Source organism: Anneissia japonica, unplaced genomic scaffold (genome assembly GCF_011630105.1).
Source record: "Anneissia japonica isolate Jap-2015-1 unplaced genomic scaffold, ASM1163010v1 scaffold171446_len717541_cov154, whole genome shotgun sequence".
NCBI lineage: Eukaryota > Metazoa > Echinodermata > Crinoidea > Comatulida > Comatulidae > Anneissia > Anneissia japonica.
In genome coordinates, this window is record NW_022696538.1 from 92528 (window position 1) to 103842 (window position 11315).

The following is an 11315-nucleotide window of genomic DNA, read 5'->3' on the forward strand; positions in this document are numbered from 1 at the left end:
GCAACAACCTGTGTGAGTCCTCTATAATAGGCCAAAAATATATGATAAATTTATGTAGATGGGTTCATATGTAGAAAAACAACATTTATGATTTGTTATAATTATGCAAATGTTTAATAATATTGGAAAATTGGCCAGTAGGAGCATGAAATCAACCAACAGTCAATTAAGATATAAGTGTTCCAAGACTAAAACCTGGAACACTTCACACAGCACTACAACTATAACAATAGACCACAAAAGCTTTGGTGGCTTGGTGCCATGTATCGATTAAATAATTTCTATTCGTAATGTAATGGAGGTTGATTTCTTTTTTTTATCTTTTAGCAAGCCATTGATCAAACGATAGCAGATGGTGTTGCCGACGGTAACAAGGTCGTGCTTCAAGGTGGGTCACATGGAGGATTTCTGGTGTGTCATCTGATTGGCCAGTTCCCAGTAAGTTAACATGCTAATAGTAATATATTAGTGGAATATAACCAAGTACAGTGTACCATCCAATTTAAGACCCCTCTAATTCGAGACCACTTTTGAAAGAACAAAATAACAATCTTCAATCTTTTAACACAAGCTAACCCTACAGAGTTGTAGCTGTAGAAAGCTATGGGTGGGTGATAGACATTTTAAAGGTGGGTGGGTGAAATTAGCTTTAGACTGGGTGGAAAACTTCAAGACTGGGTGGCTCCGTCCACCATAATAACTACATCCCTGACCCTGTAATTGGAGACTGAACACCAATACCACCCCAAATGTTCAGGTCCCAAAGGGATTTTGAATTGAAGGGCAAACTGTGGACAAAGAAAATGTTGCAAGCACATATATTACTCATAAGTTTATTTTAGTAATATTAGTTTTTAACAACCAAAAATCCTAATGAAATTATATAGAGTCCAGGTGCTGTTTTGATTAATTCAAGCTTTTACTAAAAGTAATATATCTATATTAAATCTGATTGCATAAATTAGCTCATAAACATTGTGAGGATTTTTACTATAATGATTCCAATTATAGTTAAAACAGAAAAAGGAAATACATTTTCCTTCTCTATAAATTTTAAATTTATTGAACATCTTTTTACATTAATGAGATATCTTTTTATTTATGAATGTATTTTCAATGGTTATATATTTTGACATGTTTTCATCTGTGTTTATATTTGATACTTTAGAATGCATTTAAGGCTTGTGTAGCCAGGAACCCCGTGACAAACATGGCATGTGAGTATTAGGTGTAATTATATCATATCTAAGGAGTGTGCAGGAGGAACGCCCAAACTATACTTGAGCTGTTCCCATCCCCATTGAAAATGTTTGAAGCAAAAACCTCACACTCAAGTAGTTAAAAATGACCTCAAATCACCTTATTTTCTGAGCTACTGTAGTCTTACTGATTGTTATGGTTGATTAATGGACAATAACAAGGTTATCACTAAATTATCAAAAAAAAAATATTTAAAAAAAAAAAATTTTAAATAAAAAATCACATATAAACACAAAGAAAACAAAATTAAAAAAAATTAAAATATTAAATATTCTCAGACCTACAAAGTTTTGTGCTTTCGCCTCATGAAAGAAGTTTTTAAAGATGGCAATTATAAATATTCTGAGTAGTAATGATAACTATTTATTATATATTTTCCCATGTAAGACATTAAACAGGCACAGACCAGGTATGGGACAGCATCCAGAATTACTTTCTCTAAAATGGTAGTTTATTTATATAATGATAGTAACAAATAATAATAACAATATTAAAAATCTATAAGTAAATTTTTGTTTTGATGTAGTGAAAATTACTATTATTACTGTAGAAGCATATAAGGCGATGGGCTTTCCATCGGAGGGTCGGTGGCTCAAGGCCAATGCTCGTCAGACTGCTTTTGTCCAGTCCTGCATTTGCTTTCTTCATCAAGGAGTATAAATGATTACCTTGTAGGAGGTGAATGATTTCAAAATGACGTTAGTGCTGATTACATGCATATATATTCCCCATGCATGTTGATTATGAGTGATTTTGTGTCCGTTGCTAGATGAAAATGCATCTTCAGCAGTTTGTCCATAATATTGTCATTTTATAAGGTGCACGTATGAATCTCAGAGAGGTGCTTGAGGCACCATTTCCACCTGGAGAGAGCTGCAGCCTTTTTTTGGATTTTCTTTTATTTATTTATACATTTTTTTTTTAATAATGTTTCTTATATAAATATTTTTCAAAACAACTGAAGTAGTGAGGAAAACAGACAAAATAGATGCATAAACTGCCAAGGGTCGTCCATCCATCACCACTCTGTTGCGTTCCCAAAATATTCTGATATGTCCATGGTATAAACCTTGTTAAATAATAATAATTATTATCTATTTTGCCTCACATACACATGCAGATATTGTTCTGCAAGGTTTAAATTAAAGTTTGAATACTTGAATATGTATGTTTATATTACAGCCAAGCTGGGAGCCACCGATATACCTGATTGGTAAGAAATTACAATAATTGAAAGTATACATTATAAAGAGGCACTTGGCATAATCTTGTTTACTTATATTGAAATCATAGAACAGACACATGGTGTTCTAGTGATTGTCAACTTCAGATACTGTAGTGAAAAGGCTTAAAATGAACTTAAAACCAGAAACCAGGTTAAGACATTAAAGATGTATTAGATTAAATACAATTTAAAATGCATAAAGCCTATTTGAATCTAACATATTCAAAATATTGCTAGAACATCCTAAAGCACCTCAGAAATTCAAATACTGTACAAACAAAAGAAGTTATTAAATTATAGTGTACTACATTGTATCTAGATTAATTTATAATACATTTAAGATAAATTAAAAGTACAGTACTGGGCAAGAAGAGCCCCTCCCCAACCCCTTTATTTGCCACTGAGTTGTATTTTATGGTAGCAGTTTTTACAGGGAACAACTTGTAATTCTAATAATGTGTGATCATTATCTGAAGGAACTATACTGAAAGTGGATTAGGCGACTATTATCATTCTCGTTTGCCATCAGCAGAAGTGTATGGGACAATGTTTCAGAAGTCACCGTTATCTCATGTAGACAAGGTAAATTCATTATCTATATTTTAGGTCAAGAACAATCCTAACAGTGTTAATCACTTTCTTTTAGTGCCATATTCCTTCACAAGACAAACATAGACACAAGATACTCTACATAGACTAAGTCATTATATTTGGATGTTTGTTGCCAATTCCACACAAAATTACAGCATAAACATGTAAACATTTGTATTCGTAACACTACACATGTATTTGTTAGACAAGCACATTATTCCTGGCCCAGTTGTTATTGGTCAATTCAATTTTATTTTTCTTTATTGCTAGAAGTGCCATCTAAGGCCAATATCCACATAAAATAGTAAATCAAAAAATACAGTACATTAGTATATATGCATCATAGGGTAAGGACGTCACTCCACTCAGGCCAAATGACCCACATACCTTACCCTAAACAAACTATGCATCGTGTCAGTTGTTAGCTTGGTTAACAACTCTGAAAATTTCTGTTACTGAAGGTTGTAACAGAATCACCTTAATGCGCTGGTTCCGATAGGCGAAGTCATTAAATCTGGCCTGTGTGAAAAAATAAAATCAAAAGCAAATAATAAAAAAACTTCTCAAAAAATGCAGAAAAGCTGAAGCTGATCTTAATTTCTTGATCAATTTCATAACACACACAAACACACACACACACACACATATATATCTGTCTCTTATACACATCTAGAGCCAAACCAAGGCAATATATATACACAGCCCAGGTGTGAATGCAAATAGTGGAATACAAGCTATGTGGCTCAGTTCCAGTAGATACAGAGAATATTTTGTCATTCTTTACGCGTCCTACAAAATTCTTACGAGACAACACTAGTCCGTGACTTTGTGAACAAGATCGGAGATCTAAAGATGCAATCTCTACTGTGCATCAGTGGCAGCCCGCTGGATCTCAATAGAGATTCTGTAATATATAAATTTTAAAAGGCAAATGGGAAAAACCCATAAAACAGCAAACGGCCATAGATGTTCATTGTATTATTTTATAAGGCAGAATATATTATTTGTTTAATTGGCTTTTTGTTTTCTGTATATAAAATAATTATTGACTAGTCATTGTAAGGGTTACACCATAAAGGTGTGCCAATGATCAAAGCATTATCCAATCAATTGATGTTTTTGCAACACTGATGAAGTCTAAAGACACAGTGTAGATTATTTTTTTTTTATTTGCATCCGGCTTCACATAAGAAAGGAAAGAAAACAGGTAATCTATTTTTAACGTACTTGCCCTTTTGGCCTTTGGATATCACACCTATTTCCTAGTCTTACCTATATTTGCCTGCATCAACTAATACTCAGGCAAGCAGCAGCAATATTGTTTCTGTTAAGGAGTGCAGAAGGAAGGATGTGATGCTTTGATTATTACAGTACCATGTCTGCTCTTCTACAATATTTTTGCGTTCAGTACACATTAGTGATTCTCCTCTACAAGTATTACGAGCCGCCTACTTTTTATTTCAAATTCTCTGTTATGGTTGTTGGTAGCATAACAGGCCTATTTCATTTAATTAATGCTATTTAACTTGTTTAACTATCCGTATTAATATGTTAACTTACAGTTATATATGGTATGCATATAAATTTTTGGACCAAATCAATCACATTTGGTCAAAGAACCAGTGACACCACCTGCACCCTAGAATCAGTGGTCACATAGGGTCATTGGGGTGAAATTTTCAAATTTAGCTCAAATTTAATAGGAATGATCCTTAGGACCTTCTAAACACGAAAAACTACTCTTCACTCAAATTTTATAGGTCAAAGGTCAGTCTTTTCCATATTTTTTGATGTAGCTCAAAATCATTACGAATGATACTGAGGACATTGTAAATATGTTTAATACGCTTTTAATGTCAATTAAGGTCAAAGGTCAAAAGTCACAGGGGTCATTAGGGTGAAAATTTTCAAATATTGCTAGTGACAAAGATTGGACCGATTACATTAGACAGGCTCCTACCAAACATGGGGTGTTCACAGCTTAAGGTCAAAAAGTCACAGAGGTCATCTTGGAATTAAATCCTGAAAAATGACTGGGTTCATGTTCTATTGAACATAGTATTTCTAGTTTATTTTTATATTACTTATACATCGAATGCAATTTCTTATTGTTTTAACATTCTCTTTATCTTGTGACAACTACAATATGGTGTGAACAAAATATTGATATCTAGTCTTTACTTAAAGTTACATTATTTTAATTTTTAATTTTTGCAGTAACCCTAATATTTGTGTGTAGCACAACAATGAAACGATTGAGAGCTCAGTCTTGTTTTGACTGATAGAGGTCAACATCACATTCTTTCTCTTGTCATCCGTCTTTAATCCGTTCACGTTGATTGTACTCTAAGTAAATTTAAATCTTTTTTTAATCATTCCACTCCCACTTGATCTGCTTAATTGGGGAAATTCACAACTTTCATCCCCTCTTATCCAGTGATTTATGCACTCTCAACCCTTCACTTTCCTATCACCTACACAGAGGATTTTGCAATACACCCATATACACCAGACAGGAAGAACTACATAACCTCTATTCAGAAGGCTTTAATGGGAGGTGCATCACTTCTAAACTCCAGCGCCCTGCTACATAGTTTAAATGATTAAATGTAATCCATCCATATAATAAAATACTCCTGTGTATGTACAGTAAATATATCAGTACATGCATTACTGTCAGTAGTGACACAGCCTGCATGTTACGTATGGTTTTTCGTGTGGTTATCCGCACTCGTTCTGTACATGTAGGCCTACACACCACAGTTTTTCTGTACCTAGACAAACCCACTCTCTGACCCCTGTGTGGTAACATCACACTCGTTCACTACTGTAGAAGCATGTACTTCTTTGCCACTGGTTCTTTTGATTTGTTTACTTGTTCTGTGCTTGGGTTAGGCAATGATCACGGCTGCCTGTGGGTTGTGAGGTGCCTAAATATGTAGGGTGCAGCGCTTCGTATCTGCAAAAAAGGTGCTTTACAAATGTTCTGATTGGATTGGATATCAGCCCATGCTGTACCAGTTGTCATATACAGGGTTCTTCCTGGAGTAGGTATTATACTGGATATCAGCGCTCGCTGTACCAGTTGTCATATACAGGGTTCTTCCTGGGGTAGGTATTATACTGGATATCAGCCCATGCTGTACCAGTTGTCATATACAGGGTTCTTCCTGGGGTAGGTATTATACTGGATATCAGCCCATGCTGTACCAGTTGTCATATACAGGGTTCTTCCTGGAGTAGGTATTATACTGGATATCAGCCCATGCTGTACCAGTTGTCATATACAGGGTTCTTCCTGGGGTAGGTATTATACTGGATATCAGAGCTCGCTGTACCAGTTGTCATATACAGGGTTCTTCCTGGATAGACATTATACTGGATATCAGCGCTCGCTGTACCAGTTGTCATATACAGGGTTCTTCCTGGAGTAGGTATTATACTGGATATCAGAGCTCGCTGTATCAGTTGTCATATACAGGGTTCTTCCTGGATAGACATTATACTGGATATCAGCGCTCGCTGTACCACATGTCACTTACAGGGCTCTTTCTAGAGTACTATTATACTGGATATGAGTGCATGCTGTACCACATGTAAATTAAAAGGTTCATCTTGAGGTAGAGCCTATTACACTGAATATCAGCACATGCTGTACCACTTGTTAAGTACAAGTTCCTTTCGGGTGTTACACATGTTATTACTGCCTGTTTTCTGTGTCTTAATTAGCTTAAGGCCCTTTCTTTTGAGTAAAGGGTCAACTACAAAACTTGCACTTAGTATTGGATGCTGGCGTGCCTTCCTTTACATGCGACCGACTTTAGCCTTTCCAGAGCATCCCATTTGTGACAGTCTAAAGACGTTGATTGATAAAAAAAAAAAAAAAAAAACTTGTATTAAACAACAAAACCTCTACTCAGTTATCATGCTCACCAAACCTTTTTAATGTAGGTTGTCTTTATTTCTTTATATGTATGTGTGTATATATACATGTATGTATGCAAATGTATGTAGGCATATAATATATATGTATGCTTTATGCCATATATGCTAATTACACAATATAAGGAGAAACGCTCTTGTTCTGCTCGTTGACGAAAGCCTATTCACACATTTCATCTGTGATTTTATTTTTTCGATTGTTTATCTCCTTATTGGAGGTTATTTGTATAAATTGAAATTTAAATTAGAATTTGAAATTACCAAAAACATTGTAATGAGTTGCTTCATCACTCAGATATTATCATTGGCCTGTGAGCTCAACTCTAAAAGATATTTTGGCCCTTTCTCCTTCTACTTCAGCTGTCTTTAGACTGGGTTTTACAACCCATACTGGTCATTTGATATCAATTAGCTTCTTCCATTTCTCTCTGTCCATCGCTAGTTTTTGTGCTTGTTTATAGTCAAGGCCAATGTCTTTTAATTATTTCTTCATCATGGTGAGTCTTTAAACAAATTAATTAACCATAGCCCTTTTGTTATACTACTCTTCTGTATTAATTCAAGCATCATTAATTTACAATAACTTTTGTTCTTTGTTGCACTGTACAGGTGAAGACTCCAACCATGATAATGATTGGTACAGCTGATAAACGAGTTCCTCCTCAACAGGGCTATGAATTTGCACGAGCTCTCCAAGCAAGAGGTATCAAGACAAGGTAATATTAACAGTGTCAGTATCCCTAGTATACAGCCCTGATATTGCTGAGCATAACCTCCAATTTAAAGGCACTTGGTGTAAGGTTATAAGACTAAGAAAATAAATATTTAACAATTAGATAGATTTTTAAAAGAGTAGATAAAATTCTGTTTTTTATCAAATTATTTATTTATTAACATAGTAATCGTATACTTATATTTGTTGTTGTTTTCATTATTGTTATTCATTATTTTTTTATGTGAAACTTTTAATAATTTTTCCCACTCCATGTTGTAAAGCGGATAGAGGTATTTTACCTTATGCGCTATATAAATTGACAATTATTATTATTATTACTATCATATTTGATGTAGTTGATTTAAACAAACCTATATAGACCTTAGAAATGTTAGTGGCGGTTTTCATCGCTGTTGGTTTTATACTGAATAAAATAAAATAAAATAAATATATATTACTGAATTGTATAAAAGGGGTTGAATTGTGATTGCAATAAAGAGCAAGTACAGAATTCTTACCTGTCTGCGACCATGGCCCCAACAGATTGGCTCTGGCCACCAGCCTTAAAATACCCGGGTCTATAGCATTTGACTATCTGTATTAAGTAATATACCTCAGCACAGAAACTATGTTGGAAATTCAAGTCATGCTAAAGTTTAGGAAGAAACAAATTTTGAATAGTAAAAACCCTTTCAACAACTTTATAGAAAGAACAAATGTATTTTTTTTTTTTTGCAGAGTGTTGAGTTATCAAGATGACAACCATTCCCTTGCAAAGACTAATGTTGAAGCTGATGCATTTATTAACATGTTCAAATGGTTCATTGATCACCTGTAAAACACAAAGGAAAGAGAAGAAATAAAAAGAAAAATAAAGGAAATGAAAAGAAATAAAGAAAAAATAAAAGATATATAAAGGAAAGGAAAAAAATAGAAAGGTAAAAGAAAGTGGAAGAAAGGTGAATGAAAGGACAAGAAAAGATAGGAAACAGGAGGAAAGGAAAAGAGAAATAAAAAGAAAAAGAAAAGAAAAATCAAGGAAAGTAAGTGAAAGAAATTGATAAATTGAATGGAACAAACAAGAAAAAATAGGTTTATACAACCATTTTTTATGGTATGAACGCAAGTGCGAAGGGACAATATAATAGTTAAACATAATGTTTAAGCAGGAAAAGTACATTTAAGTGTGGTATGAGTACTCCAACATGGAATAGACATTGCACTTATGAGATGGCTGGACATCAAATGATGGCTAAATAAAATAACATTTAGTAATAATACAGTAATGGGATATACAAAGCATGATATGTCATTGAGAAATGTGTTGAATGAATGCCTATAGGCATTAGGTCTGGCAGTGTATCATTAAATGCAGGATGAGAAAAGTGGAACACATAGTAAAGAATGATAGCCTTAGTGTGGTTTATTTCTATATCCAGGCAGTGTAGGACACTATGTGCATAATGAAGAAAACTAATCCATGGTCAGATTGGTCTAATACAGAATGATACTGATAGTCTAAGTGGAGTTTTTTTTTTACATCAAACTATTAAAAATTTCCCCAACAATTTTGGTTAACTATTAATTGATGAATGCTGCTCTGTGTGATTGTAGATTCATTTTGTGACTGGTTGATAAACAGTACTTGCTGAACGTACACTATACTACATTCAAATAAATAAGCAAAAAATAGAATTTTGTACAGTTCAATTTTTTTTTTTTTTAACTTTTTAGTGCGCATAAGAGTTTGAGAAAGGATTTATGAATGCACGAGTGTCACAGCGACTGCGTGAAATCTGTCCGAAGTACTGCTCTGTGTGATTGTAGATTCATTTTGTGACTGGTTGATAAACAGTACTTGCTGAACGTACACTATACTACATTCAAATAAATAAGCAAAAAATAGAATTTTGTACAGTTCAATTTTTTTTTTTTTTTAAACTTTTTAGTGCGCATAAGAGTTTGAGAAAGGATTTATGAATGCACGAGTGTCACAGCGACTGCGTGAAATCTGTCCGAAGTACATGATGTCAAAAATTAAGCATATGTACAAGGAAAACACAAGTACTCGACAGGAGCAGGAGTTGTTGCGACGAGTCTACGAACAATAGATTCTGAGGATTGTGAGCAATGATTATTTATACAATCAATTGGATGGGTCTTTAATTAGAGGGAGTAAATACAACTAGACTTACTATGTCTGTAGAAATGATAGTAAGATTTTCTTGATTGCTACAATAAGAAGTGATATTGAAATTACAAACAAAATAATTAAATTTATTAAAAAAGCATGGAGTAAAAAAAAAAAAACCAAACATAAAAACTAACTCGACGTCAGTGAGACTCAAACTATGGCGGCAGTGGTAATGGCGAGTGTGATGTTAAGGGTTCTTACCATTGCAATGAAAACCGGACCTTGCAGAGGGCAAGGAATTTTTTGTTTGTCTACCTTGCGTAATGTTAGAAGTCGAAGGCGAAAATTGTTTTTTCGCGGTAATTTTGTGTTGACCATAGCTGTAGCTACTTTTTAAAAATGCAAATTGCGTTAACATAAAGCTTTTAGACTAGAAAAAAAAATCTTTCAAAAATGAGTTAGGGGGAGTGGAATGTTAGAAGCAATCCACATAGCCAGATATCCTAATTAATCCCTTCTGATCACCCTAACCCCTGTTGACACTTGATTTTACTCCTTGTATACATTTTTCAAAATGGCCGCCAAATTTATCTAAAATGTGCATAAAATTGAAACTATAGATTGCAGTAACTTGAGTCATTAGAGAGCTTTCGTTATCGCGTTTGAGATTCAATTCACCAAAAGCTTTGGCTGTGGTCTTGCGCATTCATTGTCAAACTGTTGATTATCCATGAAGCTATCCAAAAATAAAAACAAATTAAATTAAATATTTTGTTAAATAATTTTCTCATTATAAATAAAGACAACGAAATTCCTAAAATATATATATATATATATATTAACTATCAAAAGAACAGAAGCTTGTTATTTTTAATGTATTTAATCTTGAATGTTCTAATGTTTCTTAATTCATTTAAAAAAAATATTTTAAATACAAAAGAATTTGTTTCTGTATTAGTTTCAACAAAGAAGTTTCTGTAATATGGGAGAAATTGTTTTTGTTGTTTTCAAAATGTCTATCTACTTTTAAATTTTTATTTTTAATTGTGTATAGAAGATGAATGCACATGTTTTTTTGTACGCAAGCTTGTCTTTGAGATCTAAAAATAAAAAATAAAAATAATCTGCTATCAAAAAAATCCAAATATTAAGTTAGTTCTGGCTATATCTGCAAAAGCCTGGAAAGATTCTTAAATTTAGTAGACTCAAAATCGAGGTGGTTTGAGGCTTTACTTTACAGAATATAGCACTATTACGGTAGCTACTTGCCACCTGCTAATTTTTCCCACTGATTTTTTCTACCTGGAGAGTTATTCCCGGCCCAGGATATTCCCCCCCCCATTTTTTCGATGCATTAGTTTTCCTATTGATTTTTTTTCCATCAGGTTATTTTTATTATACTTTATAAGAGAGAACATATTTTTTTTTTTATTTTGTGTTTTCTCTAT

The 11315-nt window shown here is 33.4% G+C and overlaps 1 protein-coding gene across 1 annotated transcript in view; it reads left to right on the forward strand.

Moving 5' to 3' along the window:
* Positions 1 to 9428, forward strand: part of LOC117102103 (acylamino-acid-releasing enzyme-like) — a gene marked incomplete in the record, with an annotated part of 39720 nt that extends 30292 nt beyond the window's left edge. Inside the window, 6 exon segments of the mRNA XM_033242304.1 lie at positions 328 to 438; positions 1169 to 1217; positions 2443 to 2473; positions 2962 to 3067; positions 7628 to 7734; positions 8472 to 9428. Coding sequence (XP_033098195.1) covers positions 328 to 438; positions 1169 to 1217; positions 2443 to 2473; positions 2962 to 3067; positions 7628 to 7734; positions 8472 to 8571 — 504 coding nt within the window.
* Between the last annotated feature and the right edge of the window lie 1887 nt (positions 9429 to 11315).